At 40.9% G+C, this 19361-nt stretch overlaps 1 protein-coding gene across 9 annotated transcripts in view; it reads right to left on the bottom strand.

Annotated features, from left to right (window-relative positions):
* Nucleotides 1-19361, bottom strand: part of LOC133498795 (transducin-like enhancer protein 4) — a 55255-nt gene that overhangs the window by 19419 nt on the left and 16475 nt on the right. For 2 of the 9 annotated variants that reach the window (XM_061815923.1, XM_061815922.1), the window contains exons 2-7: nucleotides 16462-16559; nucleotides 12851-12941; nucleotides 11993-12056; nucleotides 11846-11890; nucleotides 4177-4239; nucleotides 122-196 (exon numbers count right to left, since the gene is read on the bottom strand). In XM_061815923.1, the coding sequence (XP_061671907.1) occupies nucleotides 122-196; nucleotides 4177-4239; nucleotides 11846-11890; nucleotides 11993-12056; nucleotides 12851-12941; nucleotides 16462-16559 (436 nt within the window). Of the gene's footprint in view, nucleotides 1-121; nucleotides 197-4176; nucleotides 4240-11845; nucleotides 11891-11992; nucleotides 12057-12850; nucleotides 12942-16461; nucleotides 16560-16897; nucleotides 17481-19361 lie in introns of those variants that run through there. The other 7 variants (XM_061815931.1, XM_061815924.1, XM_061815927.1 and 4 more) reach the window with 7 other exon arrangements.

Here is a 19361-nt window from a genome sequence, read left to right on the forward strand (position 1 = left end):
CCTTTCAACAAATTATATAAATGTATATGTGTGTGTGTGTGTGTGTGTGTGTGTGTGTGTGTGTGTTTTTCCCTCATGTGATTTCAGTGTGTGTAAAAAAAAAAAAAAGATTAGCACCCACTCCAATGATGGCATTAAGTTCAGCCATGGTGACCTGCTTGGCCCTCTCCACTGCTTGCACCACCTGCTGCTGATGCTATGACACAGTTAGTGGGAGACAACAGGACAGCTGGGTGTTAAAGATCCATTGAAAAAACTGTGAGTTCAATGAAGGAAACCAAGAATGGACAAAGACTTATGGCCAACTAATCTTACAGGAGGAATGTATTATACAGTGTTCCCTTGTTATTCGCAGGGGTTACAGTCCATACCCTCAGGTATTAAAATACCTATGCATGATATGTACCATATTTTGCGATCATAAGGCGCACTAAAAAGTTTTACATTTTCTGCAAAATGGACTGCAAACAATATTTACCAAAGACTGTAAATGTTGTTGTGTGACTAAGCCAATGAAGTACACTTTAACACAACAATTACATTGTGAGCACACATGCTAGCATGTGTTTTGCATGATGCAAGCTACCATATGATGGTGCTCACGAGACAGCGAGGAACAATTGCAATTTAACATCTGTAACAAGAGTTGCTTACGTTGCCAACATATTGACTGTAGGCAAGTCCTTACTCAAGATGTTCACACTCACTGTGTCACATCAAAACTAAAATTATCACACCACGGCAAACAAAACACCATAATTAACAAACAATAAAACAACAATGACTGAAGAAATAATTAACATAAAACCTACTTTAAACGCACTGTACATGCTAGTAACAGAACAAAATTTACAGATTTTGGAACGCATCGTGCACATAAGATGTACCAAATTATAAGGAGCCCCGTCTATTTAGGAGAGAATTTAAGACTTTTACGTGCACCTTATGGAATGGGCATTTAGTGCTCTTTTTTAGCCCTGTCGCTTACGTGCAGTGATTTCTCCAGATTCTCTTAGACCTTTGGTGATATTGCGGACTGTAGATGATGAAATCCCTAAATTCCTTGGAATTGTACGTTGAGTAACATTGTCCTTATATCGTTTGACTATTTTCTCATGAACTTGTGCACAAAGAGGTGAACCTCGCCCCATCTTTGCTTGTGAATCTTATACCCAATCATGGCACCCACCTGTTCCCAAATTAGCCTATTCACCTGTGGGATGTTCCAAACGGTTGTTTGATGAGCATTCCTATACTTTATTTCATGCCTCCTTTCCCAACCTTTTTGGAACGTGTTGCGGGAATTAAATTCCAACGTAATGATTATTTACTCAAAACAATACACTTTATCACTTTGAATGTTAAATGTCTTTGTAGTGCATTCAATTAAATATAGGTTGAACATCATTTGCAAATCAATCATTTGCATTGTATTTTGATTTTATCTTTAACACAATGTCCCAACTTCACATTAACTGGGTTTGTAGAAAAAAGGAGCAATGTGTTCCAAGTGCGAGATGCGAGTTCCCATTCATATCCATTAATGTCTGTTCATTAGGCTTTTAGATGACTAGAAGCCAGAGAAGGAACCTAATCGGGCTGCCCAGTCAACTGAAAACCAAAGGAACTGTCGAGTTACTGTAATCAGCTAAGCCCCAGTTTAAATGACAGCTTAGTCCTCAGTTGTGCTCAAAACCAAAGAAGGAAAGAACTTGTAAACTGAGGCCCTGAAGATCAAAGACAGGTTTTAAACTACCAATAGGAAAGCTAGAAAACCTCAGCTCAATGCAACCTATGGGTCAACTTTTCATGTGTTTGAATCACCAGAGCCCGCAACTCTGAAGAGATACCAATGTGCATACCAGAACCTAAACTTACTAGGACCCAGTGAAACCACCGAATGACTGATGGCATGAGCAGGTCTTGTACAAGGTGTACCATGGAAATAATGCATGGAGACTTCCTTTGGGGAAAAGAAAATCTCATTTTGGCAGCTCATGGAATCTGTGATGAAAGATTCACACAGCATTTGCAAGCTACCACTTGAAAGGACATTGTTCAAAATACAGGTGATGAAAGAGAAAAAGGGAGATCTGGCCATGAGGGACCACCTGGATGGGAGGCTGGATGAGAAGAGGGATGGATAAGGAGACGTGCCCATACCACAAGGTGTGTCCAGTGGGGGAATTAGTGTGCTCTTGTCACATTTTAATGCATTGAGTAACGTAACATGAAGACATGTGAACCTTCTGGTGTCTATAATTGTTGTAAAAGATGTCACTTTTATGATTCTTGAACATGAAGAAAATCAGGTAGCGACACAGAAACGTGATATAAACTCCAGCAAAGTCATCCAAAGTGTAACAAGGTGGAGAAGGACGGATACAGACGGCAAGCGAGTGATTCGTCCAGGACCATCACAGAAAAGTAGGCCAGAGATGAAAGAGCCTATCAGTGGTGGAAATGAACAAGTTTGCTGGGTTGAAGTATTTCTGCAGTATTAATCCTGCCTCTATGCCGCACAACCTTCAATTGCAGCAAAGATCATTTTCAGTTGCTTTTAATGATAGTTCATTGCAGAGCACGCTGTATTTACTCATTAAAGTATTAATTGGCTACATCCTGGTGAGATCAAGAGTTGTGAATGACACTATCAGAGATATATTTATGTAACAGCATGCTTATTATTCCGGTTGTAGTTTAAAATGCACTAAATAATACTTTGGATATTTAGGTACATGCACGAGTTAGGCAAAATGTTTGAAAAACATCTCAGTATGCTGCAGTACATTTATATACTTTTGCAATCTGGAGTAATAAATATTTTATTTTTATATAAATGCACTATATCTAGTAATTTTGTATATTGTGTATGTAATCTGCATACAGTGACAAATATGTTGTAATACTATGTGATTAGATTGATTGAGTAGAATATGGCTGCCCTGAATTTTGCCTTAGTAGAAGTGTATGTGACTAACTTCATTTACATTTACATAGTACACGTTGTAATACTATAAATGCAAGGTCATCTATAACCATTTGCATTGCTGTATGAATATGAACCAATTAATATAGGTTCCAATAAATAAAATCAGCTCAATTTAAACTGTTACAAATGGCATATAAATGGTTAAAAAAAAATCAAGATCCATTTTTGCCTCATGTTACAAATATCATACACAGTATTTTTGACTGTGAACAGTCTTCTGCACATAGAGCACCAAATGACATAACAAGGACATTACCAAAACTAACGTGAGCATTACGCGTTTCGGATCTCATTATCTTGTGTGGGTGTACCTTAATGTACAGTAAATGGAATCGATGAGTGTGCACGTACAATTATGCTACAACATCACATTAGAAAGGAGGCGAGATCTAAACTTAGCATAAACGAAAAATTCACCCAAAAAGAATTAAAGGACAGTATCATAACATAAAATATGTTTCTTGAACACCTTAAAACAGTGCATAGAGGGTACCTCTGCGGTGTTAATAATATTGTGTTACAATTCACAACCGGTAAGCATGGCTGTGAATCCAAACAAAACTGTAAAAGCCTCTTTCCTCTCACTGCTTCCATCCTCCGTGGGCCTCGGGGCTGTGCAGCAAGCAGCAGCACCGCTGTCTAATGCCATTATTTCTAATCTACTTTAAACCCTCCTAATCCAGGGCTAATCTGGAGGAGAGTTCTGGAGTACACACTCGCTCCTTGCTGCTGTTCCCACCCCTTTAGTAACACACACACAAGCACTTTCAATTCCTCCAGAGAAAGGATTTATCTTTCTAAACACACACATACACAGAAGCGTTCCATAGTAAACATATTACTATTAAAACACTGTACATATTTGCAACACAATCACGTACCCTTTCCTGCATATGTTAGTGGGAGACATTTAATAGGTTCAAGCATATCTGCCTACCCTGAGCAGGGGGATAAACCCAGGATAATCTCTTCGTGTGTGTGTGTGTGTGTGTGTGTGTATGTGTGTGTATGTGTGTGCGTGCGTGAGTGTGCATCAATGCCTGTCAGCTGCGTCTTGCGATCCACCACATGCAACACATTACGGTCAACCCCCCCCTCCCAACTCCTCCCCCTTCCCAAAACCCCCTCCACCCACTTTGCCTCTTCCTTAACAAACAGCGACAGGCACTTTTTTTTTTCCTTACCTCTTGAGAAAGGAAAGGGATGACTTGAGCGCAGATTGCGTTCAGCCGCTTGACAATCTCTGCCTGGAAAACAGAGAAGCGGACACATAAACACCAACGACTGATCGGGACAATCACTCCACTCGGCTCACAAATACTCCCATCTAGTCAATTCAGAAAGTAAATAGAGACGTAAACTTTCATCAAAGTCTGTATGGCAAGTTGACGTGGTATTAAAATGTGAGTTATACTATGCTGTTGAAAGCTTTTGTGTTAGTGGTAGAAACTAATGGCAGAAGGTTGTTTTTTTCTAAGACAATAACGTAGTTCACAACAGTATGAGACTGTCTAAGGGTTTGACAACTAAATGATTATAGAATAATCAGAAAAACATGATTTTTCATCAACTGATTTTTCTCAGAGCTTCCTAAACAGTTGATATAAATGACTGTCTGTCGACTGTCCATGGCCAAATGTGAAAACTATACTTTCATTAATTAACATCTCAAGGAAATTCAACTCGTAACACTCCAAAAACTCACAAATTTAATGAATGTAAAAATCATGACACTGCAATTAGATAAGGGATCCTATGTCAAAATGTAACCTGGCTTGTTTTTTATTTAAATAGCTTTTGCGTGTAAATTTGATCTTTAGGCTGCAAATTCAATAAATGAATAATTTTAGTTGCTTAAAATCTGAACCAATCTTGAAACTCTGTTGGCGCCGAATAAATTGGAACACTGCATTAAAGTTTTTAATTTTTCAAAAAAACAGTCTCATTGGGAGGTTTGTTCAAAAACCCCTAAAAATTACTTGAAAACAATGCTGAATGTCCATCCATCCATCCAGCCATTTTCTTAGCCGCTTATCCTCACAAGGGTCGCGGGAGTGCTCGAGCCTATTCCAGCTGTCAGTGGGCTGGAGGCAGGGGACACCCTGAACTGGTTGCCAGCCAATCACACCGAGCAATTTGGAGACTCCAATTAATGTTGCATGTTTTTGGGATGTGGGAGGAAACCGGAGTGCCCGGAAAAAAACATCGCATTGGAAGAGTAAGAATGTTTGTATTACACTTCTAAGGTTTGGGATTCGAATTTCAGATCTGGCCTTTGTGGAGTTTTCGTGTTCTTGCCTTTTCTTTGGGTGCTATGACTTCCTTCCACATTCCAAAAACATCCACATTGGTTCTGTGAAGACACTAAATCGTCTTTAGATGTACTGTGAATGTGAGTGAGAATGTTTGTTTGTCTAAGTGTCCTGTGATTGGCTGCCAACTAGTCCAGGCTGTACCTCACCTATCACCCAAAATCAGCTGGGGCCGTAATGACAATCAGCAGTATGAAAATTACTGGATGGAAATTTCAATAGCATGTAAATTGAGTTTTATTTTCGACAAAATGTCCCCCAAGGCTCTGCCTGGTCATACTCTAAGTATCACAGATGAGCAGTATTTGAGATATGCAAGACTATGAAAGTGACGAAACCTACCGATCAAAGTAAAAGGAAGCCTCAATTCAATGCAATGTAATGCAAGTTTGGCTTAAAGCTAACCTTCTACCACTCAATTCATGTCTATGACCTTGACAGAGGTGAAGTTGCAGTTGAAGTTCATATCAGTTTTAACACAAGCCGCCAGAGGCTATGAGAGTGGACATACACACGCGTGTGCACACCCACGCATGCACATGCACACACACACACACACACACACACACACACACACACACGGACACACGTTCATGTACGCAGCTCCCCAAGCTACTCTGTATTCATCAGATGTTTTTACTGAACCCAAGGGTTGGCTTTTAAAGATTATAAAGCACCCCCACGCCCGCCAGGTGTTTTTTTAAACAGGAAATTGCCTGATCCACCGTCCCAAAGGAAGTGCTAGAAGTGCAATTTAAACCCAGTGAGCATGCAAACAAGAAAAGAGCCAGAAGACAGCAACCCGAATGCAATAAAACACACTGCGTCCACTGGAATGACTCCTGTAATCATGACAACGCGGTACAACATATCAAAAAAGTTTTTCCTTTGCTGTGTTGCATACAATTTTGTGGAAGTCGGACTGAATGCTATGGCAAATTTCATGAGGATATACATCAAACTAACAGCTGTCAGAGATGGTCTAACGATATTTTTGACCAATTCAGATGATGCAGTGTTACCATGCCGGTCGATGTTTAGACACTTCCTCAAAAGCTGATTTTAACATAAAATCCAGCCATCCATTTTCTTCGCCGCTTATCCTCACGAGGGTCACAGGAGTGCTGGAGCCTATCCCAGCTGTCAACGGGGAGGAGGCAGGGTACACCTTGAACTGGTTACCAGCCAATCACAGAGCACATCCAAGTACTAGACTCGCATTTATTGAAATCCTGTTGTAACCGCGTTGGGTGGTGTTTTGACCCTAAAGGCCACTGTGGGTAAAAATTCCATAGCCCCTGGTAAACAAGATGGCAGCAGCTCAGTTTCGACCACTTATCGCCATGGATGTTCCCTGAGTCAAAAAAGCAGCAACGCTCCCACTTTAACGCCTCACATCACATAAATGAAACCAGGCAGCCGCCTTGGAGCCAGATTGGGTCAGCGAGAAGATCAAATGTCCACCTCCCCCGTGGAGCTTTGTAAGCATCACATCAGCACCGCTTTTCAACACCAGCTAATACACCTAATGGACCCGTCCGTATAAAGGCTGCATTCCCCTGGGACTGACTGACTCACTATGTGCTCGATAGTGCATGTGTGCGTGTGAGGCAGTGTGATGGGCAGGGAGGGAAAAAGTTCGGGAACAAAAGGCACCACAGAATGTCAAACTGCAAGATAAAAGCGTAAATATGACCTGAATAAATGTTCACTTTTTTACTTTTAAAACCTTCTCTTCATAAAGTATGGCCAACAATGCAGCAGGGTTGATAGTTGTTTCTATTGGGTGGACGGGTGAAATGCTAAAATATGCAAACATCAGAAGGTGTAGGAGGACCTAGTCTCAATTTCAGAAGGGGTAATAGCTTTAGCCATAGCTAGGAAATGACAAAAACATCATAAAAACTATATGGCTTCAGTTTTTTTTTTTTGTTGTTTTTTTACAAGCAGTTAATAGAAGGACTCCCTAACTAGGGCATATATATTGACCCACACTGAAATTATCTTAAATCAAATCCAGTGTTACCTGGATGTTGTTGCAGGTCTCAGGTGTAAAATGAGTCCCCTTGAGTTCTTCTCTTAGGCTGCTTTCGCACTTGTGCCCTTTGGTCTGTTTTGATCTGATCTAATCCTCTAATTCGTTTTCACTCTCGATGTGTTCATTTGGCCAAGCGTAAACAGTTCCTCAGGTGCTGATCAAATCAACTGTACCAAGACCACCTCTTCTCGGTGGTCTTGCTTCAGTACGAAGCAAACTGGCACAATTTTCTCATAAAATGAAAGCGATCTGACGAAGATCTTTTCCAATTGGCAAATGAATGAATCAAAAAACCATAACAGACATATATCCTCGAGACATTTGGCTTAGTGAACACATCCTTAGTGTCCATACAGATGGCATTTGTTTAAGACGTCCCCTAAAAGTGCACTGGGGTCTGGCAAATTGCCCGTGTACTGTAATACAGTATTTCCCGACCTTTGTTAGAAAATACCTCACTGCACACCACCAAACATTGTAAATTTCACCAAAAATGAACACCCAGGTGAATTCATTAAAATCTAATGGAAGATCATCTGTCTGTCACTATACTTCGTTGGCATAGAGAATTGTAGAAATACATTATGTGTGGGGGAAAAAAATAATTTTCAGACCAATTAAGAGAAATTGGATAATTCCCCATGGCACACCCGTTGACCTCTCAGAGCACACTAATGTGCTTGTGGAAGGGAATCATTAAAAACATAAACAAATGCTACTCCAAGTAGAGCATTTTAGCATTCCCCCCCCCCCCATTTACTAGGTCAAACACAAAACTTCCACCCAATCGTTGCGAGTGTGCAACCAACAAGAAAAGCAAAGAATAGTTGTTTTGAGACTAATTTTGCTTAACGTTTGACAGTGTGAAAAGAAACCTGTACCAGATGCAAAGCAAGTCCGTTTTACAAAATTATCAACTGACTCAGATCTGAGAAAGTAAACTGTTTGCGTGGAAGCACTCTAAGTTTGCTTTCGCTTTCTGAGAAGTGCTTTTGTGGTCAGAACTTGCAGTTAAACTGACTGCTAAGTTTCACTAAGTCACCTTTCTACACAGAAAGTCATTCCAGGTAATTTAAAGTCGTTTTAATTTTCTATCCAAAACTATCTCCGAAAGTGACACTGAATGCTAAAATAACGTTACATTTTCCGAGTGAATCGAATGTGTCCCCTCCCCATCTGCCGCAGCGAATGAGTTGTCAGCCCTGGTTGAGAAAGCTGCCATTCCTCACTATCACACTGTCTTATTACTTCCGCCTCTCGCCACCTTCTCCTCCTTTCTGTCTCGGCCTGTCCATCGCTTGCTTTATTTCTCTTTCAGTCTCACTAATTTGCAATTGATTAGCTGTCCTCTTGTAGCTTAGTCACTGGCTCCGAAGCCCTCGTGGTCCCCCGTCTCCCTCCTTTCCTACCTCGCTCCTCCCAAGTCAATGCTCAGTCCACAGGTCAATTTCTCTTTAACGAGTGTTGGTACATTTCGCTCCCCGGGCGACGCGCTCCTTCTGTGTAAATAAAACAGAGAGCCGAGCCAAAAATCAATGAGCCTATTACCCCCGGAAAATGCTAAACAAGCAATATCAGAGATTCACTTGGTAGAAGAGCGCATTGGCCATAATGGGACTGAAGCTGGAGGGTCAGGCGACATCCTCGCCACCATTGCCACAATCACCCCATATTCAATCTCAACATCCACTCAGTAGGCAGCCAGCGGTGGAAAATTAAGATGTTTTAGGAATCTCTGCTTTAATTCAGTGTTTTTTGTTTTCTTCAAAAAATCAGCAGTACGGTGAACCGGCCACGAGCCACTAGCCACTAGCCACTTTTTTTATATAAGTGTGCACTTCACGGTGTCACTACTTTCGGGACCTCTGTCAGCGGGTCATATCATCATATCACATGGCAAAGACACACATTTACACAGAGGCTTGCCTGTGTAGGCAAGTGCACACAAACGCCCAGCTAAAATCATTTGGTTCTACAGGAGAAACACACATGGGCAGATGGAAGAGCTTTGCCCTCTACAATGGAAATCGTTGGCCTGCCCACCCAGTGAAAACAAACAACGGCCACATTTGTATTTGTTTCCATCTTGGCTTTATAGACAGGCGAGCGCACACAAAAGGCCTCAAAAAGCAGCCAACAACAGGATTTATGTGGACACCCCATTCATCACGTGGCTCTGATTGGTGCACCGTAAAAAAAACTGCGTGGGTGTGCAACATTCCCTTGTGAACGCAAGCACACATAGTTGTCATATAGAAACACATTGACACTGCAATTCACACGTATACAATACAACACAAGGAACCATGTGCACACAAAATTAAATCAATAACTGCAATGTGCAAAGAGTACACACACTTGGTAAACATGTATACAAACAGGCTGCTACACACAATGCATGGACAAGCATTTTACAGTTCCTTTCAGTCTTTGGATGGACGGACGCACACGCGCACACACACGCGCGCGCACACACACACAAACACACACACACTCACTCACTCACTCACTCACACACGCTTGTGCGTGCAGGTGAATGCATGGCTTGCTGCAGCTCATTTCACCTTCCGGCTGATGGGGGCTTAACACAGACGTTTATGCTAATGAGACTGCCCTTACAAAAAAAACCTGTGTTGCTGCAAAAGCTTGTTTATGCCCACAATCTTATTCATAGTAGTCAATTTTTTCATTAAATTAAAGCAACGGAGATCTTTTTGGCAAGTGGAAACTGCTTATTCTAATGAGCCGAATAATGAACTTTTTATACCAAGTGTCACATAAAAAACATTCTTAGCCTTCTAAGTACCACCATAATGACCACCATTAAAAAAATACCATAGAGGAAGAAAAGAATGTCTCATTACTATTTCTTAAAAAAAAAAATACTTAAAAATCTTGTAAGGAATTGTAACATGAAGCACAGTGGACAGACACCTACTAGGATTTTTAAAAAATGGGTATCAACTGATGTAAAACAACGCACAGGTTGAATATCAGATCGATACCAAAATATGCCGTATTGCACACAACTAATGTGAGGCCCAAGTGACTGTGTGAGGTCATGTGACCTCTTGGCTCCATTTGATTGGTCAAATGAAGTCATTGTCATTTCCATTGGATTGTTGAATCACATGACAGACAGCACCAAAGCCGCAAGTCTTTCTGACAAACCAAAAAAAACAGCACGAAAAAGCAGTAAAAGATCAATAACAATTAGGTTAGCTGGGATAGGCTCCAGCACTCCCGCGAACCTTGTGAGGATAAGCGGCTTGGAAAATGGATGGCTGGATAATAAAAGATAAAAATAGCAAGCGGGATGTAGCTCAAAGTGACAGAGTACAAGTATTGATTACGCTTCACAAAAATACTCAACTAAAAGTAAAAAGCATGTTGTCTTAAAACTACCTGTACATTGGTACAAAAATAACAAGTGAATGTAAAGGAGTAAATACAGTGCTACCTCGGTTTTTGAACGTCTTGGTTTTTGTACAAATTGGTTTTTGAAAAAAAATTTTGAGATTTTCTTGCTTTAGTTTTCAAATGAAAAACGGTATTGGAACACCCCGACCAGCTGACCCAGGACGATTTGTTATTGTGCTTTTGAGCGTACCCCCGAAAAAAAACGGAAAAGATGTAACGCGCGGCACAACCAGTTGAATCACACACTCCTCTGCTCGCAGACATTTTCCAGTACTGTAGTGACTTTTTTTCTTCAAATTCAGCAACATCAATCCCTGATCATGGCTTCAAAAAAGGCAAGTGGAACTGCTGGTGCTGAAAAAAGGAAAGTGGTGCGTCGACTTCAAGAAGGATTTCATAGCAGAGCACGAATCTGGTGTGGGTGTTTCTGAGCTATCGAAGAAGTATGGCATGGCGAAATCGACGATCAGCACCATCCTGAAACAAAAGCATTTCCTCAAAGCAAGTGATGCTCCTAAAGGAGCAACTGCACTCCCAGCCTAGCATACTTTACTAGGCTAAAGCATACATTTTAAGCAAAAAATAAATCTATTTCTTAAATGGTTTGATTATATAAAGTATTTAAACTATACATGTATTTGTACTATGACGTTTATTATCAGGGAAAACCTAAAAAAAAAAAAAAAAAAAATAATCGCTTGAAAAAAACTTTTTTTAGGCTTGGAACGCATTATTTCATTTTCTATTCATTGTAATGGGAAAACGTGCTTTGGTTTTCGAACATTTTGGTTTATATCCAGCCTTCTGGAAGGGATTGTGTTCAAGAACCGAGGCACCACTGCACAGCGCAATACTACCCAACTCTGGCTCCAAGGTACAATAAATGAATTAAAACTACATGTGGGAACATGTTCCACATAAAACTATAATCCGTGTTCTGCACCTTGTACAGTTCTCAAACCAATGTATTCCCAGGGGTTAACAAGAACCACTTGGACCGTCTCTCATAGTCAAACTCAGTGTCAATGAATTCCATCAATATGTTTCAACTACCGGTCACTGCAGCTTTGAAGCGTTACTTACCTGTTTGTGCATCTCGATGTTGAGTCCATATGACATTTCGTAGTACTGAAAAACAAAGAACAGAGCAAGGTAAATGAAACATGGCCTCTGCGTTGCTTTTTTTTTTTTTCCATCAATACACACACTCTCTTAGGGTGTGAAACTCACCATGACATAGTGTCTCTGCATCTCTGTTTTCTCACTTGCCAGTTTCTCACACTCCATTTTCAGACTGTGAGAAAGATGGGGAACAAGGGGGTGGGGGGGAATCTGTGTCACAAACACATTCTGCACACTCTTATTATTCTTGATTCACTTCTGTCACAAAAACGATGTAAGGATGTAAAAGCAGACACTGCATGCGACCACATCCTGCTACTTTAATGTGGCCTTTCGGATCTCACCAGCTTCCCCTGCAGACACTTACTCAGCACGTACATCTCGGTAATTAATGGATCAATAGACGACCACACAAACCTCAACATAAGGCCCGAACTGCACCATCAACAAAAAAACTACCATATAACGAGGGTCCATATCACAAGTGTGGTTACACTAAGGCTTAACCCTTTCCTTCTATTTCTCGTTTATTACAGGAAACTATCTACTTAGCACTATGACTCTTCAGTGTGAGTGTTTTATGAGATAATAGTGGGCTGACCCTTATCAGTGCAGGTAAAGTGAGGCTGCTGACACACCAATAATGGGGTGAACAAATACACTACAAGTACAGTCATGGCTTTTCTGAAATACATTGACATGCAAAAGTGATGCATCTTCATCTTTGTTTCCAACTCAATTACATTCATATGCACTTTAAAATGCTGAACTGATTTAGGGAATGCAGGCAAAGGCAAACATTGTTTTTGTTTTTAGCAGGCAAGCTTTGGGATGACTTTTTCCAAGGTCACGCTACAGTTGTGGTACATTACATAAATCACAAATGATAAGTAGAAAAAATTAACACGTCACCTCAGACTAAAGTATAAACTCCACTAATACAATACATTCATTAATTTTCCGTACCGCTTATCCTCACTGGGGTGGGGGGCGTGCTGGAGCCTATCCCAGCAATCATTGGGCAAGGACCGGGGTACATCCTGAACTGGTTGCCAACCTACCGTAGGGCATATACAGTATAAACACACAACCATTCACACTTACAGGTAATTAAATTAATAATGCTTTATTATTATTATTTTGTCTTCAATCAAACTACAATGCATGTTTTTAGGACGTGGAAGAAAACCGGAACACCCAGAGAAAACCCACACAGTCAGAGTAAGAACATGCAAACGCAACACACGCCGGGCCAGGATTGGAACTCGATCCTCAGAAATCTGAGGCAGATGAGTTAAATCTGTCATCCAGCATAGTGCCACACTAATACTTTAAAAGATAAATGCTAAAATATAAGATTAATTTCCCCATCAGAGAAGAGAAGAAAATGGGTCGTAATTACCTATTACTATGACACTTCCACTACTGACATAGCACTTTTAGAAAGAAGCAAAGTCCAATTTAGGGAAGAAAAAAAAAAAGATTCCCAGTACCCCCTACAGGTTAACAGATGTGGTTGACCACTATGAGAACATTTGGTATATAAATAGGCAAAGTTGGGATTTTACAAAATTGGACTGAAAGAGACGCTCTATGCTCACACATATAAGTTACAAATAAGTTTTGAAACAGCAGATTGAAAAGAAAGAAATCTATTTGAGTTTTGTCTTCATCTGTTATTTTGATTCTCCTTTGACTTAGAAAATTTTTCAGCTATCTCTTAAATAAGAAAAAAACGTGGATCATTAGAAGTGTTTCCGTTGTATATATAGGATTTTAAAGAATCAAAAGCATTGGTGGATACAGGGAAACTGAACAAGAGATTGTTCGTTTAAATGCTTTTGCCAATACTTTACCTTCCCCCTAAAAAAAACAAAAAAAAAAACAAAAAAACATTCCGTGGACTTATTCTTGTTTTTTCCCCCCACTGCAGGGTCGCATAATGCAGCCAATACTGTGGCCTCGCTTCAGTTCTTTGAGAAAGCTACTGGCCGACGCTCACCAGGTGACTGGACAATAATTACAGGGGCGGCCAGAGGTGTGTGATTATTATGCATTGGTATGGTGCTTGTGGTTCTGCCCCGGGCAATACATTTCACACTTCATCATGTCAGCTAAAAAGTATTTCACACCTCTTGCACTCGCAGAGGCAGACGTGCGTGCGGAGGTTGATGGGGTTTACCTGTGGTTAGTCACCAGGGCATAATAGGTGAAACTAGGGCAAACGTGGCCTCGACATGACGCTCGTATAGAAATGTTATTTCGAATGATGGATTGGTTGCCAGGTAGCTGGGATAGGCTCCAGTACTCCTGCGACCCTTGTGAGGATAAGAAGCCCAGGAGATGGATGGATGGATGGATGGATGGATGGATGGATGGATGGATGGATGGATGGATGGATGGATGGATGGATGGATGGATGGATGGATGGATGGATGGGGGTATAATGCCTTAAGGGAGTGGTTCTCAAACTGTAGTTCCCGGACACCTTGGCTCGGTGAACTGTAGCTTGGACCTACACAAAATAATGTCCAAAAAAATTGGGCTGTAGGTGTTTAAAAAAAAAAAGTGCATTCTTACTGTACAGTACATATAGTGATTGGCATGCCAAGTCTTTATATCAAACATACTAAACAACTTACTCCTCCCTACCTTCACGTTGGGCCAGTTTAAAGTCTGTTACGTATCTTATGAATTCAGGCTGCATGGTCTATTGTTCAAGCGTCATCATCACGATATACTTGTGCACAATTGTCAAATCACAGCGTCCACTGCGATGTTGGTGTACTGCAATATACAGTGAATCAACTGGAATATTAAATTTAACCAGCTGAGGGAAAATAGGAGATTTTGCTCTTTGGAATACGGCAAGTGCTCGAGGTGCGTTAAGGGACACTGTGTAAATGGGAGTGAATATGTTCCTTGATTATTTTGTAATACAATACATAATTGTAAATATGGATTAAAAGGAAAATTATGATTTGAATCCGAAAGCTTCAGTTGAAACAATATACGATCACATTGTCATAATATGAAATCTATTTGATTTTGCAATGTAAGAGTGGATAAGATTAAATATTTTTTCATTAAAGTTCATTTTTGGAATGTTGAACGGTACTTGAACTACTTTGTGGATAAAAATGAACTTTACCAACACTGATCTTGTATTCTATCATGTCGCATTATTCAGTGTATTGCAGGTTTAAAAAATAAATAAATAAAATTGTAATGCAATTTTTTTCAATGTCACCCAGCCCTTATATCAGTACATGCACACAGCATTTCTACGTAGTAACGATGGCTAGAAATCTATTTTAATTAAGTTTAATTTGCTGAAGTTCCTTTCCATGCTTGAAAAAAAAAAAAATTCGCCATACCTCTGTTACTTAGGGGTACACATGGTAGTCATTTTTAATTGGCCTAAATATGGGGGGATTTTTTGGTGGAACTGTAAATATTTATGAGAAAAAGTTGACTTTAGGTACCATCTTGAACACTGTTCCCAAATGTCCCCAAATGGGTTGTGGAGATGTTCTTATTGGGTCTTTTGTGTTCATTATTATATTAGTTTCTGTGGTTATTATATTTTTATTATTGACATGAAAACTGTGTATGAGGGGGACTATCACCCAGACTGAGGGCTAATTACTAAACTAAGTAAAAATTTTCATGATTCTTGGGCTGTTAGTGCCTTAGAAAGTTTTTTTAAACTTTCCTCTGGCCCATCAGAGGTTGTACACATACTGTTTTAATTTGTAGTTTCTTTAGTGAGTATATCGTAGTTTATTCCCTGTACAGTGCCCTCAACGTATAGCACAATGCATCTGAGAAAAGTAGCAAACAACCCGGTGAGGACTACAATAGCAAGGCATCCCATGATCAATTGTGCCTATACTGAAAAATTATTTTCTATTTCCGGAACATTGTTTGGTTTTCAGCACAAGAGCAGAGCGAAACATCATGACAAAGATGGACATAAAGTACTTTGTTTGTATTATTTTGTAAAATGCACTCAATTTAAGATAATATAAGTATAAGTATGATTTGTTCAATATTTATTGCGGAAGATACGTATTGATGCATACGTATTGATGCAGCAGCAGCGACAAGTCGAGTTCAAAACTTTTCAATTTGAATGTTGATTGAAGTACATAGTCTACTAGTCCTAGAGAGTAGGGAATGAGTAAATGATTCCGAACATAGCCTGGACCCCGTATGTTATCCAAGTCAGTACCAATACCCAGGAGACCAGTATTATACTTCATTTATATTCATTTTGTTTTGCGGTGGATTGAGAATTGAACACTGTTTTGCTTTGAGGAACAGTGTATGGATAATACTGGTTAGCTTTGCTTGTGAGGCTGCTGGTTTGAATCTGGGCTTTGGGCTTCCCGTGTGGTTTGCATGTTATCCACGCTTGTGTGGGTTTTCTCGGAAAACTCTGGCTTTCATCTGTGTAGGTTCATTGAAGGGTTTCAATTGTCCTTGGGTGTGAACGGTTCTCTCAAACTCAGCGAGGATACCCGTGACTGGAAAAATAAAAAAATTGAGAAAATGGATGGATACGTTTCTCAAACCTGTGATACTGGGCCTGGAGAAACTGGAACTCCTCCTTGATCCGATCGCAGGATTCCGACACGGTGAACTTAAACGGCTGTCCGGGCTGGGGTGTGACCTCAAACCAAAGCGACAATCACCAAAAGACAAAAGATGGAGAAGAAGAGGAGGAGGAGAGAGGAGGGGAAACTGAGACAACTGAGGTTCTGGTGTCAAGCCCACAATGAGCTTCTGTCACTCACTCAGCCTCCTTAACGTGTCTTTTAGCCTCACACACACACACACACACACACACTCGCTCAAGTCTGTCAATGAGCGCAATTGTCCGTGCGAGCGCGCAATGGCACGGAAACTCCATCCAAAGTGATTACGCATCCGCGCGCAGCTCTCAAGACACATTATGACATTTTGTTGTTGCGATTGTTGTAGCCCCCACTTGCACCCCTTTGTACTTACCGGATGCCGCGCCGGAGGGTACATCTTGCTCAAGTCTCGAATCATTAAAAAGGCATTGAAAAGTTCCTCCTCGCGCAAAAACAAAAGTGAAGCGGGCTTTTCTCCCGTCACTCAGTCTTGTTAGTTAGTTAGTTAGTTAGTTAGTTCGTAGCCGGCCAGGTCAAATCTTGAGTCAGGTGCGTATATCCGTTGTTGAACTCCCTCTTCTCAGTCTTCGCCTTCCGCCATGTCGTGACCTCACTTGTCCTCCAGCTGTGGCAGCAAGCGGTTAATTTCCCCTACTTTTCCCCTCCAACCCCGGTTGACGTTCACATCCCGGCGGCGGCGGCGGCGGTGGTGGCGGCGGCCACTTCGGCGACACTGACTGCTCGCTTGGCGCCCCCCTCCCTCCTCACCCGAACCACATTTTAGGAAGCAGCCAGTCAAGAACGAGCGCAATTACACATTGGCGACTTGGACGTAGCGCCGGGACGTGTAGTTTCATTCACGCCGGTTTCCGTGTCAGTCCCTCGTAAAGAAACTACAACTTCATGGTTCTCCTGCCGCTTGAAGGCTGGAGGGGGAGGCGCCCATTAACGCGGGCCAATGGTGTGCTGGAAGTGTCCAGCTTGCGCGAGAGCGACCTGTCAATCATGCTCGTTTTGTCCAATCACCACCTACAAGGCGCGCTATCAGCTAGAACCCCACGTGGGGTGCTGCGGCACTATCCGGTGCTAAATGACACGGGTTTGTAACTATCTGTCGATTTATGTGTTTTATAACACGTGCCCAGTCGAACATGCTCTCCTGTTTGTTTGTTTTTCTATTTATTTATGACCACTTTTTTTTTTTTTTTTTTTGCATTTTACAGCCCTGCAATTAAATTGCCACCTAGCTTTACAGGTACGCAACTCTGCTTGAATTGCACATGAATAATTAACACTAGTAGATGTACTGCAATCTGAATTATCTCGGCTGCAAAAGTGGGCCATATACAGTTCAATATAGTAGTGTGTGGGCTATCGTGAATTGGGAGGAACCAAATTGGGTCCAAAGAGTATAACTTCATTTCTTTACACATTTATCACCTCATAAACATTCCTGACCTTGTGCCTGACTGGGTATTGGCATGACATCTATCACTCTTCCCCAATGGCGTGTGTTTCTAGACAAATAACATCAATGTGTGTGTCACTGATATGGAGCAATATCAACCATCTCTTACCCCCCATCCACCCACCCAATCAGCTCAGGCCACTAGCTTTTGCCTGAGTCGTCCATTCGCAGGTCCCTAACGACAAAGTCTTATTTTGAAATTCTGATGTATCCACCTGTGCCTCTGTATACATCGAACTGCTCATCTCCTTATACGATTACAGTAGCAAAAAAAAAAAAAATACAAACCAGTAAGCTAGCAAAAATGAGTTAAAAATAATAATTAGAGAACTTCTACAGAAAGGAATATTGCTGAGGTTCTAATGTGTAATCCTGAATTTCTGCTTCCATTTTGAACATCCATTCTCATTAAGCGGGGTTTTTTTTTTTGGAATGATGGCGACCAAAACAAAATTACGTAGTAGACTGGACACAAGTAACACACTTTTGCGTGTCTCCCATTACTTGAGATAAACAAGTGAGGTCATTGAGTTGTACTTTTAATCATTGGTTTCTATGTGGGTCAGCCAAAATACTGCCTTTGGTGAATGGCTCAAAAAATGTTTGGCAGGGCTGCTTAACTAGAGCATACAAAAAGTGAATAGGTTCTGCTTGAAGGTGATCAAGCAATACAGCCAGTAAGCAATGAATTTATCAACAGCAGTATTAGGTACAGCTGCACAATGTTCCAATGCAAAGTTACAGTATGCCAAGAACAATCCTGAAAGACATCAATATGTCAATATTTGTCTGACTGTGATTGTGTTCTGTAGTGCTGTACAACCACTTTGCATTATACTAAAAGCTGTTTGTAATATTGTCCTTTTTGTGATGTGCCTTACTGTAAACTCTCACCACAATGCAAAAAAAGTTGATAAAATCATATTGTTTCTGATACTGTTAATCAGAACAGATTTAATAAACTATCAATTCGGCTAGACTGTCATCATATTATTGTGGACTACAAAATATCTTACTCATTCAACTCTAAGTACAAATTTGTCATTCAAAGCAGAAGACCATGAAGAGAAGTCGGGTTCCACCCACCATTTTCACACTGTTCTTGCACAATGCATAGATGTTTGCATAAGACTACCGATTCTGAGGTTTTCAATTGGGCCAGAAATCTCCAAACATGGGCCACGTAGTGCCGATACGTGGCCCGCTCTTCAATATAATCAACTACACTTCGACAGCATGTCTTTCCTCCGTCTGTATCTGTCTCTCCATCCTTTCTTTTGGTTCGTACATCGACTCGGCTGTGCACCCGAACCCACACGTTGTCCAAATACACATCTCTATCCAGCACACATACAAACTCATATCTCAG

This window comes from Syngnathoides biaculeatus, chromosome 4 (assembly GCF_019802595.1).
Source record: "Syngnathoides biaculeatus isolate LvHL_M chromosome 4, ASM1980259v1, whole genome shotgun sequence".
Classification (NCBI taxonomy): Eukaryota; Metazoa; Chordata; class Actinopteri; order Syngnathiformes; family Syngnathidae; genus Syngnathoides; species Syngnathoides biaculeatus.